General features: G+C 35.8%; 2 protein-coding genes across 5 annotated transcripts in view; one reads left to right on the top strand and one right to left on the bottom strand.

Moving 5' to 3' along the window:
• Nucleotides 1–15,713, top strand: part of rg (rugose) — a 117,685-nt gene extending 101,972 nt beyond the window's left edge. For all 4 annotated transcript variants that reach the window (XM_008193614.3, XM_015979085.2, XM_064359035.1 and 1 more), the window contains 9 exons: nucleotides 8,927–9,044; nucleotides 9,092–9,194; nucleotides 9,249–9,364; nucleotides 12,191–12,444; nucleotides 12,494–13,283; nucleotides 13,332–13,766; nucleotides 14,405–14,601; nucleotides 14,651–14,802; nucleotides 14,911–15,713. In XM_008193614.3, the coding sequence (XP_008191836.1) occupies nucleotides 8,927–9,044; nucleotides 9,092–9,194; nucleotides 9,249–9,364; nucleotides 12,191–12,444; nucleotides 12,494–13,283; nucleotides 13,332–13,766; nucleotides 14,405–14,601; nucleotides 14,651–14,802; nucleotides 14,911–15,001 (2,256 nt within the window). In that variant the 3' untranslated portion in view covers nucleotides 15,002–15,713. The remainder of the gene's footprint in view (nucleotides 1–8,926; nucleotides 9,045–9,091; nucleotides 9,195–9,248; nucleotides 9,365–12,190; nucleotides 12,445–12,493; nucleotides 13,284–13,331; nucleotides 13,767–14,404; nucleotides 14,602–14,650; nucleotides 14,803–14,910) is intronic.
• Nucleotides 15,703–18,645, bottom strand: LOC662114 (lipase 1). Its single transcript, XM_968231.4, has 6 exons — nucleotides 18,254–18,645; nucleotides 17,419–17,617; nucleotides 17,252–17,369; nucleotides 16,958–17,204; nucleotides 16,121–16,279; nucleotides 15,703–16,072 (listed from the first exon to the last, which is right to left on the bottom strand). The coding sequence occupies exons 1-6, from the start codon at nucleotides 18,386–18,388 to the stop codon at nucleotides 15,719–15,721; spliced, it is 1,212 nt and encodes a 403-aa protein (XP_973324.1). The 5' UTR covers nucleotides 18,389–18,645; the 3' UTR covers nucleotides 15,703–15,718.
• Between the last annotated feature and the right edge of the window lie 146 nt (nucleotides 18,646–18,791).

Raw genomic sequence — 18,791 nt, 5'->3', positions numbered from 1 at the left:
ATTGGGTCTGATTCGTAGAATAAAATGTTGTATTCAACTCGTTTTCGTGCAAGTTATTTATTGCACCTCGTGGATGGTAAACCACTCGTTATCACTCGTAGTGTAAAAATATATTCTTGAAATAACTCGTAGAATAAATAACTATTAGATACTGTTGTCCAGTATTCTAAGCGTGTAAAATTTTGCGAATTTTATTTAAATAGAAGTTACGGCTTTCAGTTTAGTTTTTTTTTGTCCTACAAGTCCCTAAGTTTAGTAAACTCCAAAAGCAAGCAGATATCTGAATAATAATAATAAAGACTCAAGAATCATGTTCTTTGTTTGTTCTTTAAGATGGAAACTGATACGAATTAAATTATTTTCTCTAAAACAGTGAGTGAGTCAGTTATGGTGTATTTCTGAACTTTACTTAGCAACTTCTAAAATCAAGTCAAAATTCACAATATTCAGGACAATAAACGCAATTCTGGGTTAATTGTTACAAATTAGTAAAACCTAGAATTGGTATTTTTGGTTGGTTTTAAGAAAATTACAGGTGAACATTTGTATGCATTCGAATTACGTTATAAAATTAAATTAGATAATTTCTAAAAGTCGATTAATAAATGTATCTGACGGCACATAAATATCAGAAAGGGAAACAGGGGTATAATTTAATAAAGATTTTACATAAAGCAATACACAGATTCGCACTTGCTTTATTTTAATTTAAGATAAGAAAGGTGTTACATCACACTTTGTACCTAATTGTGTTTATCGGACAGTCTATAGGCCTACACGTATTTTAAATTTGGAATAATTAACAGATACAACTTAAGAAAGTCATGTAAATGCAATGTGCATGTTGCACTACTATACTTTGATTAACAAGGAGCCAGATTTATTAAAAATCTCTTTTTTCTGCCTTTGGCTAACGAGCCCCTCTGACAAATGAAGGTGTCACATGACACAAAAGCCCCCCTTATTGTTTATCCATCGTCACCCGCAAACACAATAGCAGACCGCTCACCACCACCCTGAGTATAATCATCGACGTTACTTTACTTGTACAAATTACTCTTGTGAACATCCCCTTATACATCGACCACTCCGTCTGAATTATCGTGTAAATCCATCCACCTGGATGCACCTTTGGGGGATTAGTGGTCGCGCGTCACCCACATGGTAGATTTCCCAGCGCCCAAGAGAGGATTCTAAAATGAAAATCGGATGCGTGCCACCCGTCATTCCCCGAGTGTTGCTTTATCTACTCATTTATCAGATTTGACGTAATTTGCTTGGGAGGGATGTTGCCCTCGAACGTTCGAGGGGTCATTGCTGTAAACATTCATAAAATTTTAATGCGGCTATAAAGCGAGTGTCGTTGGAGTCGTTGTTAATTATTTTATTATTTCAGCCGTATTTCGAGCGAGTTGATTATGGTAGCCGTTGGACGTTTTTTTCGCCGATTCTCATCGTTTGCATAAAATTTTATTGGACACCCCGGATGGTAAAGAATTTAAAATTTAACGTCCCATCCATTACGGCCGTCAATTAGCGTTTAACTGGTCGAGAGATAAAAACGTTTCGTCCCAGATCTCACATTAACATCCCGACCAATTAAATTTAATTTCATTATATTGCCAAGTCTCGATATCGTTGATGGAACAGTTTTTATTTTTTTCGTCGTCTTCGCGAGCAAATTGCCGCAGCTTTTTATCCGTTTGAGTTATATTTAAAACGATCGAAATAAATTATGCGAGGGCCTACCGTGCAAATGTGACGTTTATTTTATCGCAGCGGAGAAATTTTCGGAATTTTTAGTGTGACTCATGACGCATTTTATGCGTGCACTTTGATAGTAAAAACCGTAGTTGGGTATGAATTATTTGGGAAGCTTAGCAGGCCCGGGATATGACGATTAAGGGATGATTTAGGGGGACGATGGGCTCGAGAGTGCGATAGAGCACGGAATGAGGGGACACCCCTCGATCAAATGTCGAGAGTACAAACAAAACAGAACTGCGGCTTGTTGAAACTGATTAAGCCAGGGTCAATATTTCCCTGTCTATTGGGATTTTTTTTCTATTTTTCTTATAAACACAGTTAACCAGAAATGTAGCAAATTTGTTTTTGAACACTAACATACAATTATCGTAATGAAAAATTTGATCATGCTTACAATTAAGAAGTTAAAGGCATCAAATAATAATAATAATAATAATAATAATAATAATAATAATAATTGTAGTAATTAATGTTATTTATTATTTGTGTCTATAAAAAGTCTTAAACACTGTTGTACCACATATGGTTTTCCGTAAAACAAACGTTTTGAGGCGGTGGTCTACCTACTGACGATTACTCAAATAATTACTTTTTTTACACATTTTTACATTATTCAGATTATTTTTAATTTTAATTTAATTTGTAGGTAGATTTCACGTGTATACGTTTCTTCTTGTAAAAAACGTTTGTTAATTTATAATTTTTTTTCAAAATTATTAATTAGTATAACAAAAATCTTTTTTTTAATTTGGCAATATCTAGTACTGAAGTTTTCACAAATATCATTTAAATTTAAATAATTAACGACTTAAAAAATGAGAAAGGGGAGGTAAGTTTTGTCTAATATTAACAAAAATGAAAACCGTATTCGCAAAAATAAGTAAACAACAATAAAGTGGCCTCGGAAATTACAAAAGCTTTCATTTGATGTGCAGGAGAAACAATACACATGCAGTTGCTAATAACAAGTTATGTACCAATAAAATAAACGGCCAAAGTCATCTCTTTTTAGAGTTCCACTCTTCAAAATATGTATTTTCAAAAGTTAGAAGACGCTGATCAGTTATTTAATTTTTGTAAACCCTGCTTGACAGTGGTTTATCAAACTATTATTTTTAAGGTAGTAATTAATATTAATTATTCACGCTGATAATTTTTGAATTTTTATCTTAACTTAAATGAAAAAATAGTAAACTTGAAGCTCAATTTTTCATTACAGTTATTCGTAATAATCGAAATTTCCCGATTATCGCTAAAAACAAATTCACTATAAAAAAATTACAATTGTAAGAGCAGTTTTTGAAAAGAGAATTTGATTCATACATGAATACTAACAACAGTTTTTTTTTAATTCAATACAATAATTTTTCTAACTAAGCACTTTTTAGAATGCTTTTTTATTAACTTTTACTCGTCTATTTTCAACACTTTGTTTGTTGTTCGCTAAAAGTATTTTTTACTGTATCTCAGAAACTAATAATAATCTGTAATCAGTAATAATCACACAGAAATAAGATTCTGCTGTTAAATATTTATTTTTTTCTCTGTGTTTGTGAATTTTTTTAGAATCTTTCTAGAATTCTTTACAACATTTAGAATCATTGCTTCGGGCTAATTACTTTTGGCCGTCTCTATTTTACATAAAAAAATTATTGATTAATCCAGAAAATTAGGAAAAATTTACAAATTCCGAAAATAGACAATTTTTATTGATCTGTATCTGTTTTTGACTTCAATCAGTTGATTTTCTCTAACACTCAGTAGCAAACATTATCTAAAAATGCAAGAAAGTTCTGAAAATTAATTTAAAAAACCTGAAAAAGTTTTGTGTAATGTCATCGAACATGCACTAGATTTTTAATTTTTTTCTTTATTTTCTAAGATATCTATTACAAAATTAAAACAAGATTTGTTAACAAACAATTTATTTATTATTGTTTAATAAAACTGCCCATTTTTAAACGTTGTTGCTGACTTTTTTCAAAGACATTTTTCTATATTGGGTACTACTTAGGCTTTTTCTACCATCCACTTATCGTAAATTTTCTATAATATATCGCTCTGGGCTATAGTCAAGAATAAAATTTTTCGAAATTTTTTTTAGTTTTCGAGTTATTAAAACAATTAATGACACTCTATTACGGCGATTTTTTTGCTTTTTATGAATGCAACTTATTATTGTGAGACATCTGCTCTAATTAAATACGATAAAAGAATTTGTTTGATTTTTTCAAATTGTTTTTTATTCAGAATGAGAAAATAATCGCACTGAAAGTTTTGGTTCGCCCCTCGCTCTATAAATTTCCGTGTCCGTGATTATGTTATCAATTATTCCGATGGTATTAAATCGGGTCGTCAGCGGGGTACAGGAAACGCTCGCCAATTAGCAATTAGGGCTGCGTTTCGGCAATTAATCAAGCTGCAGGAGGAAGGATTCGCATGTGTGGCCGCCGCCACCAACACCGGAGTTATGCAATAGAAGGCGCGATCCTTAAATACCGAACACATTTACAAGTAGGTGTATACCTTGGCGAAATGTTTCGACGTCTAGACCTCCCTCGTACCCAGCAGCCATCTGTCAATCAAAAGACAGGATCCGGAAACTCGACTAATTTGAAACATCGACGCGAAATTTCGAATAATACGGTTCTGGTGGTTTTTATTCAGTCTGGCGCCAGGAACACGACAAGGGTCACCAATGTCACGATTTATTTCCTCCTTCTTTCAGTAGAAACAGCAATAAAACGGCGTGTTAACTAAGACGATGTTTATCACAAGCTGCGGGACGCCATTAGAAAAAATATCGAGTGAAATTCGTGATGCGTACATGGTGGCCGGGCGCAAATTTTCCAAAGAAAAACTCGAGATCATAAATAACGAGGCCGTGGTTGTGTGTCCGTTTTAATTACGTTTCCCAGATGAAAAGATAGGGAAAGGATATCGTATATCAAGGATACAACATGCGGTTTACCTTCCCGGGTACAAACCCATCAATATCTCGAAGGTGACACTTTCGAGTTTAATGACTTTTACGAATCGATTTCGACGATATCTGGACGTTTTTTCGGCAAAGGGTCACGGCTAGTGCAACTGGTAATGGTTGCAAAATGCATTAAGACCAAATAGATTGGATTAAAAGAGGGAGAGCTGGCGATAAACAAAATTACTGTCGAGTAGAGAGACATTAGGCGAACTCTCTAACCTTGTTAGTGGATGTTTACGCTGGAATGACTGCGCGCGAATTATTCCTGATCCTGCTGCTGCTGATTCATTATGGCTTAATTGAATCAGGATCGATTCCACGACAAAATGTACCAAAAAAGTTTGTTTCTTATTGTTCTCGCAGCCAACCAATATTACATTTCAGAGATTACGTGGATAGTAAAATATTTGGTTTCAATTAATTAAACATAGAGATCGTATTAATATTTTTGACAAATTTATTTAGTCAAACGTAAATAAATTGATTTACATTCAAAATGTTCAAACTTAATCTAATTTCCATATCATGCATCAATTCTTCTTAGGAACGATCATCTCGTTGATTTATTTAAAAATTTTATATTAAAATATCTGCAAAAGACGGTCACTACCTGGGGCCCGGTGGCCCAGTGGTATAAGCGCCACGTACGACGGGGAAGGTCGGGGGTTCAAACCCGGATCAGGTGTAACAATTTTTCTATGAAAAAAAATGTAGAAAAGGTAAGGAAACAACACATAAGCAAAAATAAGAGATTGAGAGAACACATAGACGTATAAACGTAAAGCGAGCATAAAACTGACAGAAATAAGAAAATAATGCGGCAAAAGGTAAAAGTACGTAAAAGCACCAAATTGTAAACGTAAGAGTACATCCTAATAAAGGGAAAAAACCTTTTGTTTTGAGAGGAAAAGAGATGAACGTAAAGGTGAAACATAATTTTAAACTTTAGCGTTGAATCTTTAGATGACTTACTTCTTAAATTATAAAAAAATAAACGAAAATATTTATTTTATCTCTAAAAATTTGTAGTTAACTTAGTTTGTTTAATAAATTCCCGAAAAACATTGTTAATCAAAATCATGGCCACTACGAATCCAATAGGATTTGCACACGTCCACTATTTTTGACTGGAAAATACACAAATTTGGTGATTTTTGGAGAAATTATGTTCATTCTCGGTCAAAAAACGTGCTGAAAGTTACAAAAAAAGTAAAAACAATTTTAGAATTGTAGAGTCAACTTATACGCCCGGTATCTTTTGATAAAATCTGGTGAAAAATTAGAGAATTAAAGTGAAAAAAAAGTGGAAGAAAATGTTTTCTCGAGCTAATTCGCCAACTTTTGAACCGAATGTGTTTGCGTTTTAAGTGAATTATTGCAATTATGTAGTTTGTAATGTTGATTTATTTAAAAAGTTTGTGTTAAAATATCTGCAAAAGACGGTCAGTACCTAGGGCCTCGTGGCCCAGTGGTATAAGCGCCACTTTTGGCGGTGGAGGTCGGGTGTTCGCACCCGGATCACGGCAACAATTTTTCTATGAAAAAAAGTGTAGAAAAGGTAAGTGAAACAATACATAAGCAAAAATAAGAGACTGAGAGAACACATAGACGTATAAACGTAAAGCGGAGCATAAAACTGACAGAAATAAGAAAATAATGCGGCAAAAATGTAAAAGTACGTAAAGGCGCCAAATTGTAAACGTACTTTTTGTTTTGAGAGAAAAAGAGATGAACGTAAAGGTGAAATATAATTTCAAACTTTAGCGTTGAATTCTTAGATGACTTACTTCTTAAATTATTAAAATAATTAAACGAAAATATTTAACTTATCTCTAAAACTTTTTAGTTAACTGAATTTGTTTAGTAAAGTCCCGGAAAACATTGTTTATAAAAATCGTGGCCACTGCGATCCGATAGGATTTGCGCACGTCCACTATTTTTGACTAGAAAATACACAAACTTGGTGATTTTTGGAGAAATTATGTCCATTTTCGGTCAAAAACGTGCTGAAAGTCACAAAAAAAGTAAAAACAATTTTAAAATTGTAGAGTCAACTTATACGCCCGGTATCTTTTGATGAAATCTGGTGAAAAATTAGAGAATTAAAGTGAAAAAAAAGTGGAAGAAAATGTTTTCTCGAGCTAATTCGCCAACTTTTGAACCGAATGTGTTTGCGTTTTAAGTGAATTATTGCAATTATATAGTTTGTAATGTTGATTTATTTAAAAAGTTTGTGTTAAAATATCTGCAAAAGACGGTCAGTACCTAGGGCCTCGTGGCCCAGTGGTATAAGCGCCACTTTTGGCGGTGGAGGTCGGGAGTTCGAACCCCGGATCAGGTGTAAGAATTTTTCTATGAAAAAAAGTATAGAAAAGGTAAGGAAACAACACGTAAACAAAAATAAGAGATTGAGAGAACATATAGACGTATAAACGTAAAGCGGAGCATAAAACTGACAGAAATAAGAAAATAATGCGGCAAAATGTGAAAGTACGTAAAGGCCCCAAATTGTAAACCTAATAAAGGGAAAATACCTTTTGTTTTGAGAGAAAAAGAGATGAACGGAAAGGTGAAACATAATTTCAAACTTTAGCGTTGAATGCTTAGATGACTTACTTCTTAATTTATAAAAAAATAAACGAAGATATTTAATTTATCTCTAAAAATTTTTAGTTAACTGAGTTTGTTTAGTAAAGTATTTACATTAAAAAACTTAAAAACTAGTTTACAAGTATGTGAATGTTGGAAACAAGAAACGAATTTGGAACAGGATTTTCTTTAGCGTAAAATATACCTTATATATTATATAAAATATATTTTATGCGCCTAATGCTAGTATGTTAAAACTATATTCTGTGCAATTTTAACACCTGGTCGCACAAATATTTAGCTCACGTGTGTCTAACAATACCCGTATAAGTTGATTATAATTAAATAACGTCTTTGTCACACCTGAACCACAATTATTTAGGTGGTTGTCAACAAAAGCAATTAGCATAGCTGAAAAAAAGCACTCATGAATTAACAAACACGTGTTTTGGTATTGCTAAAATAATCGTTTCCGACGTTTCGCTTTTACAACTCGTCAAGAAGCGACTCTTATTGTAGTCGGTTATTTTAAGTGTTGCAAATAAAAATCATCTGCGAACATTACGTTGAGTGAAATTTTTGGTTTAAAAATAGAAGATTGATGTCACTTTCATCACGAAGCGGTGCTCGAGCTATAATTCTGTGTCACTTTTCATTTCCTACAAATGAATCTATTTGCCACTCAGAAGGCGCTTTTGTCTTAATTTTTTCCACAAAGCGGAAATTACTTAAGGTGATTGAACCAATTTTAGACCAGTTTCCGAATTGTGATAACTACGCATTTTTTTTCGAAAATTGTGAATTTATTTTGGGCACAAATTAGACAGCATTTATTTTGTTGTTTTACTTTATTTATTTATGGAACACAAAGGTAAATAAATATTTACATTATGAAATAATATTCTTTTGGGCGAAAAAATATGGTTTCCTTTTGATATTCTTATCTGTAAGTTTTATCTGACTTGTTAGAAGAGACAAAGTAACAACACTGCTGAAGAAGAGAGCCTTGTTTTATTGATTTCTCGTTTCAAGACGTATCGTCAAGTCGTGTCTATTCGCTCCATAATAAAGCCATAATCCCATACGCATCACCAATAGCCGTATGTTGTTCCGATAAAGCGTTTAGTTTCTCATCGCCCATGTAAATTCTCTCATGTTTTTGTCCACCAGGCCATCGAAGGAGGCAAAAGGTGCCTCGTTATTTATCACGAGGACAGACTGTCACCCTGACAGCAAGTTTATGTGGACCTGTTCCGATCGGAATGCCAAGATAACACTTGATATTCCTAAGACCCATTGTTTTACCTGCGTTTCAAACCGAAAAAAACGATCCCAGACTGTCGTAAATTCGACGAAAAGTCGCAGGAAAATTCCTGTTGTTATCAGGGCGCAGTCTCGTCTTTTGCCAATGTGGGAGCCGGTAGCAGGCAGATCGATATTATCAACAATCATGATCAGTTCCGCGGCTCCTCCTCCGGATTTTACGCCGCCGTGGCGGCCATCTTGCCGTGTCGGAGGAGATTTTTTAATTAGATTGAACGTTGAATTAAACATTTCTTTGTTAATTAGCACGAGTTTTCCTTACAGGTCCTGAAATACTGCGACCACTTGCACGGAAAGTGGTACTTTTCCGAAGTCAGGGCCATCTTCTCGCGGAAATACCTGCTCCAGAATGTGGCCATCGAGATTTTCCTCGCCAGCAGAAGTAAATTTTTCACTTTATATCACAATAAATTAACTTATTTCTTACAGCTTCCATCATGTTTGCGTTTCCCGATCAAGCCACCGTGAAAAAGGTAATAAAGGCCTTGCCTCGGGTGGGTGTGGGTATCAAATATGGAATACCACAAACAAGGTAAGTCATGTTACGGTGGGTTTTTGATTAAAATTAATTAAATTTTAATGCCAGACGGGCTAGTATGATGTCACCGCGACAACTGATGAGGAATTCAAATATGACGCAGAAATGGCAACGAAGGGAGATATCAAATTTCGAATATCTCATGTTTCTGAATACGATAGCCGGTAAGTTTGAGAGATTTTGGCGAAATGGATATCAGAAGGTCGGGTGGCGACACTTGTTTTCACAGGTTCGGGCCAAAACAACGCACAAATAAAGGCAAAAAGAATTTTTTTTCAAAAAGATTTCTTTGTGTTACCTTCCAAGACACTTTCTTTGTTCGTCTGAATACACACAAAAAGAGCCTAGGCTAATTAATAAACTTTTGTTTCAAAAATACACTAAGAACTAAAAATAAGCAATGTAATTTTTTCTTTTGTCAATTTTTTTTTGAACTACTAATGATTTTTTTTGTTATTATTCTTAGTTTTTGAATTCTAAATTTTTTAAATGAGAGTGTTTTTATTAATCAATTAAATTTTCGGCTAATTAACTAAAGTCGGACTTAATATCTTAATAGCAACAGGATTAAAATCTTTATCCAAAAATGCAAAAATAATAGATATATTTGTCGGCATATTTAAAAAAAAAAATTATGACATTTTAAAGCCAGGACATTTCTCTTAACTTATCTTATAGAGGCTTTATTTGATGTACTCTTCTCTTCTTTTTTCTCTTTTTTTATTATACTATTTTTGTAATTAAATTGAATTTGTTTCACACTATCTCCTCTGATTAAATAATTATCTATGAGAAATAATAGAATGGGAGTAAAAATTCGGAGGCTTATTTAAACTGTAACATAAGCCAAAGGAGGTCGTTTTTTGGCAAAAGCGAGCATTTTAATTAGAGCTTTCACTCGCTCTCGCCTCCTCGAAATAGCTCCGGTGTCTCAGCTAATTACCGTTCGGTAATCGAAACGGAAATTCTCTTCTATGGGACGTCGCATGCGAAATTACCGGTTGTCACAAAGAGGTTGTCTCTAAATTAAAAACACATACATCACTCCCCGTCTAAAAATAACTCTCGGCGATGTTTTCGATTCATATGTTTATAGTCGAAGGGAGGAGAGAGGGTGGCGTCGGGACGGTAATCCGGGGCTTAGTGTCCGCGTAGCGTGAGTGAAGTGGCGCCTAATTCGCGTCGACATCCCACCAAACAACCCCAACAACGCCCAAAATAGAATATTCGTACGCCGGGAAAGATATATTTCAACACGAGAGGGTAATTAATTACGTGCAGATGAAGTTCGTTGACTTGTGGCCTTGTCGGTGGACGGGAATTTATTCGTTTGTGATTCTATCTCGCGACGAGGGATTTAATTGGGGAGGAATTGTGGCGGGGACGTAAAAATTCCACTCGGGAAGAAAATATTTAACATTTTCGAAGCGATAAAATCACTTGCTTGAGTGAGATCGCTCACTAGGCAACCAATTATACCAGAAAATGTCTCTGTCCAGTGTATCATTCAAAGCTTCTTTCCAGCTTTCGACCGAAAAAGGTGCCATAAATCGCAAAAATTGCCGATTTTTGGTCTAAATACTCAATAATTTAATGGTGCTATTCTGTTACTATATTACTGTAAAAATTACAACTGCTATTTAAATTCGTATTCCGTAAATTCTGTACCCTCTCGGCAAAAATCTCGCTATATACTAACAGTGACAATGATAGTTCGTGAATTTTTGCGATGTTTTACCAAATTAACAAGATATTGTATTAAAAAATATGATATGTGGAGGAAACTAGAACTAGAATTACGTAATTCTACCTTTGGTTTTGAAGTGTTAGAAAACGGAGAAAGAGAAAATCCATCTTAGAAAAAAATGCACTGATATAATCCATTATGTTGTGGAAATGAACACCACTTAAAAATTGCCAGGAACGCGAAATTTGTAGAAATAAAAACTTTAACACTGTGTACTCTTTATTTTGGTTAACATTTTTCCGTGAAAATAAAACAGATTTTTAAATTTGTATTGTTTATTTTGCATTTATTTGTAAGTTTTCTCGAGCACAGAATAAAATAAATTGGATTCACTTTAAATAATCCGACACGAGAGACTACAGAAATTATTCCAATAATAAACAAGGATTTTCTTCGCTCTGTTCTGCACTCAACTTTTACATCCGCTTACGTTTAAGTGGAACTTTCTGTGATACCATGATCATTTTTTGAAATTTTTTTGACATTTTTGAATAAAATAATTAAAGATATTTAGAGAATACCACCATAAAACATAGAAAAAAAATGCATTTTGGTGATTTTTTGACGAACTTTTGCGAAAAAAATATTTAGCTCAAATATATGATTAATTAAACGTTCGAAAAAAGCAAGAAGTTTGTTTTGAAAAAAATGTGTGAAATAATTACGTTTCCTGTTCAAAAACGTGGTAATAAGACTAAAAAAAAAAACAATTATGTTATTTTGGACAATTCGTAAGTTGGTTATTTCCAAGTTATTTGTTAAATCTTACGAGACAGTAACATTTCTGTCTAAAAACGTACGGAAAAAAAATTATTCAGTAGCTTGGTTTGTCAAAATTACTGAGTTTTTTAAGTGGAATACGTTCTTAGACGCCTGAAATAAGCAAAATTAACTCAATTTTTAACCATTTTTTTAGCATATTTCACGCGTTTCTCTTTAGAAATATGTAGTAAAGCACAATTTAGTGATATTCCAACCTGGTTGAGCGAAATCTTACTATAGATTTTACTTTTAACGTATTTAATTCTCGAAGCAGACAAGAATTTATGAAAAAGTTGTTCGATCAACAAAAAAATAAAACAAGTTTTATAAGACACGAATTTTTGTTTAAACAACGAATGGCTAAACCATAAAGGAAATACAATTTTGTTCAGTCGAAATTGGAGAAAAAACAAACCACGACCGCCTCTAAGCGAGTTTCTTAGCTGATTATTGATTTTTCCGTGCCAATTTAATTTTTAAGGTCGAACCTACAACGACCTCAACCAATACCCCGTATTTCCGTGGGTCCTCACCAACTACGAGACCAAAGAACTCGACCTAAGCCAACCTAGCAACTATCGTGACCTTTCTAAACCCATCGGAGCTCTGAATCCGAACCGACGAGCCTATTTCGAGGAGAGATACTCGACATGGGAGCACGAAAGCATCCCACCGTTCCATTACGGCACTCACTACTCGACTGCCGCTTTCGTCTACAACTGGATGATTCGTGTCGTAAGTATTCGACTCGATCCCAGTCCAAAAGTATATCTCCCAATATTAGGAGCCCTTCACCACAATGTTCCTCGCCTTGCAAGGCGGCAAATTCGACTACCCCAACCGACTGTTCACTTCGGTGTCGCTTTCATGGAAGAACTGTCAGCGCGATACTTCCGACGTCAAGGAGTTAATCCCGGAGTTTTTCTTCCTGCCGGAGATGTTCGTTAATGCGAATCGATACAGGTTGGGGATCGGCGAGGACGGGAAGGCTATCGGCGATGTGGAGCTACCACCATGGGCGAACTCCCCGGAGGAGTTCGTCCGGATTAACCGAATGGCGCTCGAGTCGGAGTTCGTGTCTTGTCAGCTGCACCAATGGATCGATTTGGTGTTCGGCTACAAGCAGCGAGGCCCAGAGGCCGTGCGAGCGACCAATGTTTTTTACTATTTGACGTATGAGAGCAACGTTGAGTTGGACTCGATTCAGGATAAGGTGATGAGGGAAGCAGTGGAGAACCAGATCCGCAATTTCGGGCAAACACCGTCGCAGTTGTTGATGGAACCGCACCCTCCGCGGAGCTCAGCCATGCATTTGTCGCCCATGATGTTCTCGAGTATTCCCGATGATGTGTGCATGACCATGAAGTTCCTGTCGAATAGTCCCATCGTCCACATTTCGGCCAACACTTACCCGCAGTTGTCCAACCCATCGGTGGTCACAGTGACCATGCACCAGCAATTCGCCGTCAATCGGTGGAACTCTGGGTACGCAGCTGTGGCACAGTCACCCAGTTATGCGGAAACGCCGCAAAATCAAGCTGCCAATTTACCACTGTCCATGGACCCAGTTTTATGTAATTAACAATTTTATTTTTTTTTTCGTCTAATTGATTTGGTTTCAGCCCAAACGAATAACAGTGCCCAAAATCACATGCTCCGCCGCCACTTGGGCGATAATTTCAGTCAGAATTTGAAAATTCGGTCTAACTGTTTCGTCACGACCGTTGATAGTAAATTTTTGATTGCTTGCGGTTTTTGGGATAATAGTTTTCGGGTGTTTTCGACCGAGACTGCCAAAATCGTGCAGATTATTTTCGGTCATTACGGCGTTGTCACTTGTTTGTCACGATCGGAGTGTAATATAACTTCCGATTGTTATATTGCATCGGGAAGTGTCGACTGTACCGTTTTGTTGTGGCACTGGAACGCACGAACTCAGACGATTGTGGGCGAAGGGGAAATACCGACTCCTAGAGCGACTCTGACGGGGCACGAACAGCCCGTTTCCAGTGTGGTGATCTCGGCCGAGCTCGGATTGGTCGTTTCGGGGTCTTACAGTAAGTTTTTAAGGGTTCTAGGTCCCATTTATAACGATAAATAAATAAATAATTAAATTCGGAACTGCCCCATTTAATAATTTATTTTTTAATTCTCTGGAAAACTAGTAATTTGAAGCGTGATTTTTTTTAAATTTTGGTCAATTTTGAGACTTAAAGTGGTTATTTGTCAATAACTTGGTAACTTATTACCTTTTATGTTTGTTACCGTTTAAAATTATTTTTTATTTCTTATTTTATAAAGTAAAATTTGTCGCTCTGAGACGTATAATCTCCTAGAAGATTCCAAAAAAATGAGAAACGTATAAATATATTGATAACTAATGATAACGTCTAAAGTAAACTTAATTTTTCGGTTTTGTTTTTAAGGATGATTAATTTTGCAGGAAGATACAAAAAAAGTTTCATGTAGAAACACATGAAATAATAATAATTAATTATTAGTAATAATTCCTATGTACCTAGCTTTTTGCGATCATTTATTTTTATGTGTAACCATTAAAAATTAATACATCATTGTTCGTTTTTTCAAAAATTCAAGAAAAAATGTATTATGCTAATTTAATGCTAACAATTTTGGAGTAATTAATAAATTTGTGTTTGAAAAAAGATAGTTTGATGCGTGTAATTCTTTGTAGATGGTCCTGTGTTGGTCCACACGACCTTCGGCGATCTGCTCCGGTCTTTGGAGCCCCCTCAGGGCTACGCCTCGCCGGAGAACATCGCGATGTCGCGCGAGGGCGTCATCGTCGTCAACTACGAAAAGGGGAATATTGCCGCATTTACCATCAACGGGAAACGGCTGAGACACGAGTCCCATAACGATAATTTACAGGTTTAGGATTGGGAAAAGGCGAGTTGTTTTTAAAAATTGATTTTTGCAGTGCCTATTACTTAGCCGAGATGGTGAATATTTGATGACCGGTGGAGACAAAGGCATTGTGGAAGTGTGGAGAACGTTCAACTTGGCTTTATTATATGCCTTCCCAGCGTGTGATAGTAGCGTTAGGTCTCTTGCGTTATCACATGATCAAAAGTGAGTGTCATTTGTTTATCTTCATGTGACATTGGGGGGCGCAAGCATGCGTTTTGTTTTTTTCATGCATCATCCATTTTGAGTTTGAATGAAAAAATTTCGTTTCAGGTTTTTGCTAGCGGGTCTAGCTCTAGGATCGATAGTCGTATTTCACATTGATTTCAATAGATGGCACCATGAATTTCAGCAACGTTACTAAACTTAGCACGTACTTATTCCTGTTTTAATGTAGTACTTAATATTGGATTTTATTGTTCAATTACAGTAGCGTTTCGTTTGTTTTTGGATATTTTAATGTGCAATATCTTCGTAGTTTTTTATTGTTAAATGATTTCGTTTTATGTATAGATGTAGATAATGGTTTTACATTCCGTAGTAAGTTAGTATTGGCTTCGTCTGTTGTAAAATACTAACTTATGAAGATAGTGTGCGTTATTATATGATTTGATTCGAGAGAAACTAGCTTTTAAGGGTTAAAACAGTTCAAGTCAATCTTTAAAGCTGGCTTTTAATCAGTTGTGAGTGAGTTAAGCACATAGTTATGCTTAGGGCTTGCACATCCATTGCCAGCAATTGTTGAGCCAGATTTGGCGCACTTTTTCGATACTGTATCTTCATCAACGCCCGAGGTCGGTAAAGATACAGTCGTCTTAAAAACCATTCCCTCCAGCATATGTATTATATATTGCAAATCTGTCCAGATATAAAAATCAAACTTATTGTATATAAGTAACTTGTTTTTTTATGATACGCTACTTAATTATGTGTATTTAAAAGTATTTAATTCTTGTATTATTTTATTACTTATGGAGATTGTACTTAATTGTAATAAGGAACATTGTATGTTTGATGTTAGCAATAAACATTCATGATTTGTATACACAATATTAAAAATAAATGTGTTTTGTTCAGCGTTTTATTTATACTTTTCCATCACACTCAACAAATTATTATACAACAAACTGCGCGCATTGTTGGCCAACACGAAGTCCAAATGGTTGAAGTGTTTGTACGGAATTCGAAATTTCCCCGTCACATTCCCCAGCCGGTGGCTCAAATAATCCACATCTTCTTGCGTCACAAGCAAGTCGCCAGGGCCGTAATAGAGGGCCACCGGGGCCGTGACTTTCGCTAAATCATAAATAAAAGGAACTGTTTTACCGCCTGAAAACCTCGCAAATTCGCCACTGACGTAATACTGAACGATGTTCGACACGACTTTGAGCGAAGTCCCGGCCGGATAATACTGAACGAAATTAGGAAACGTAGTCTGGAAGCAAAATTTAAACCAAATCTTTTCAAAATCAATCACTCTTACTGTATTCAACTGAGTCGGGTCCTCTCCAACAACGGAAAAAATCAACATCAGACACAGCTTCTGAAAGGGGGAGCCGTCCTCACAAGCCGCCTCCACCAGCCTACTTATGTGGAACCTCCTCGGCCAGATTTCGTAAATGTTCATTGACTCCACCAGAGACTTGAATTTTTTTGAAAAAGTGAAATCGCACAATTAATACAAAAATTCGAGTGAAAACTGGCAAATTGGGATCGCTACAAGTGTTTAAGACTAGTTTAATGTGTTATTTTCAAGAAACAACTCAAGTTAAGCTCATAGGGGAAAGTGGGGTAGGTACGTTTATCAGGTATAATACATAGAACAGAATTTTTGTTAAAAAAATTGGAAAAAATCGCAAGTAACACTGCGTTTTTAATAATTTCTTGTTACCACATAAATTCAAACAAAGCAAATAATTGCTTTAAGACATCTTTATTAAAAGCTACCATTTAGTTCCCAAAAATTCTCGCAAGGTTATTTTCATGACCGTGAACATTTGTTTCTACAGAAATAATAACAACAAGATTACAGAATGCGACCATGGCAAGGTAAAAAATGCTATCTTGATGGATCTCAACCTTCAAATTTTATGAAATATTTAAAAAAATGTAATTTAGGTATTGTATTATCTTTAATGATTTGTTACGTATTCGACATTTCGCTGAAGAACCCGTGACAGAGTAATTTTGTCTTGTTATGTGTGCATTATTTTCAAATAAACGCTCACACTTAAAGATCAGATTTGAGAAAATGTGCCCCAATTCATGAATTTTAACAATTTTTTTATTGAATTCGCTCATTTTTTGTTTAAAAACTCACCAAAGCCGGCGATAGCAAGGAGAATAAAACTTTGTGCAATAAATTGAGCGGATGTCTGATGTGCGCTAGAGGACCTAAGGCCATAAACAGGCGAATTTTGCTGTTATACTCTGGCCGTAACGAGCAAGTAATAAATCCAGTCGAACTGCCGATAGAGTGACCCAAATAAAACAAATCCTTCTGGTTTGTTATATTCAAAATGTAGTCGATAGTGACCGGCAAATCGTAGTAACCCATCTCTTCGATCCTAACAATTTTTTTTTGTAAAACATGAAAAAATTGGGTAAAAATTACCCAAAATTCCAGTATTCGGCATCGCGGTCCGGATCTAGAGATTTATGTTTGCGCGAATAAACGTTGCCTCTTGTGTTAAACAGCCACACGTCGTAGCCCGAATCTGCCAAAATGTAGGCTGTAAAATTCAAATACAATGGTTTGTGGGTGTCGCCGAAGAGTCATACGTAGGTCCAAGTGCGGTCCTCTCGAAAGCCACATATCTGAGCAGCCGAACAAGCCGTGATGGATGAAGGCAACTGGTCTGGGCTTAGTACCCGCTGCCTTTCGACCTCTTGGTATTCGGTGGAGTGTCAAAATGTGCCCCGTCTGTGACGCCACCAGATGCGTGTCCAAACGGTAACCGTAGCTTCTCACAAGCTGATCCTGAAAGAGAGGTCAAGGTCTGGCAAAATTGACGAAAGTGATTCATATTCTATGTTAGTATGTTAAGAAATTAATGTTAAATAAAACAAGTAGCACAATGAAGATTTTACCGCAAGTTTGTGGCATTGCGTAATGCGTTACAAAATTATATTTTGATTATGATTTTTTCGATTTTTTCCGGCGTTTAGCAGATTGCATGCATGTCGGTGATTTGTTACAACACAAACTTGTGAAATGTTAATATTTCTGTAATTAGAGGAGGTGAGTTTGGCTTGTATTTATTTCGGCGCTTATATAATAGAGCCAAATTGGGCGGGAACTAGAACAAGACCCGTCACGTAATTAATTAGAGAAGTAAACATTCTAGAAGAAAAAATCGTTGTCTAATCGAAAATGCTCGAGATGACGGAGCTTTAATCCTTGATTAGAGCCAAGGTCACGGTTAACGGTAACGAAATTGAGACGTGTAATAAACAATTTGGGATGACAATAAACTTTCGTTCAATTTTCTCCATGACCGTTAATAATAGTGAATATAGAGGTAAGTAGGATGATCAGTTGTCATCATTCCCGGAATATGGATCCGGTCCCAAACCACTCACACTGAAAGAATGTAACACAAAATTTTTCACTCACCGTAACTTTTGGCGCCGCTCGTTCGCTGCCATTCCCTGTGGATAACCGGGGCCCGATGAAGTATTCCCAAAAATCGGCCGCGCAATTTGGCAAAACACACACCACAATCAGTAGGAAATTCGCGCTCGGTTTCATTTTCGGTTTGACATGTCATAAGCTCGGTTTTGTTATTTCAGTAATGTTCGTGGTGAGAAAGTTTAAATGTGTTTGGTCAGACACAAGGCTCGTTTTAAGGAGAGTATGAGCTTCACGCTTAGGGATTACTAAATCTTTTCCGCATGTTATTTATTAATATATCATTTTATGCATATTGACGCACATAATTGATGATCGACTTTACGAATTGTGAAAAACGTTTTGCAAGCGCCGCACTGGTCTTTAGCGAATTGCGGAACGACGGAAACGGGGGACGGATTTAGACCAATGGGAGCTAATTCAAGTTTTAGCTAATTAAAAACGCAATTTATTCCGCACTTGAGCAATAATGAGGAAAAAACACCCAAGGAGGACCAGAGTCTCGTAAATATCACGTTTTTTA

Source organism: Tribolium castaneum, chromosome 9 (assembly GCF_031307605.1).
Source record: "Tribolium castaneum strain GA2 chromosome 9, icTriCast1.1, whole genome shotgun sequence".
Classification (NCBI taxonomy): domain Eukaryota; kingdom Metazoa; phylum Arthropoda; class Insecta; order Coleoptera; family Tenebrionidae; genus Tribolium; species Tribolium castaneum.
This window is presented reverse-complemented; position numbering and strand designations above follow the sequence as displayed.

Coding starts and splice junctions, on each gene's coding strand:
- LOC662114 (XM_968231.4), bottom strand. CDS start 18,388: ATGAAACCGAGCGCGAATTTCCTACTGATTGTGGTGTGTGTTTTGCCA. Junction 17,370..17,418: donor AGGACCGCACTTGGACCTAC/GTATGACTCTTC, acceptor TGAATTTTACAG/CCTACATTTTGGCAGATTCG. Junction 16,280..16,957: donor CCTTGCTATCGCCGGCTTTG/GTGAGTTTTTAA, acceptor AAAAAATTCAAG/TCTCTGGTGGAGTCAATGAA.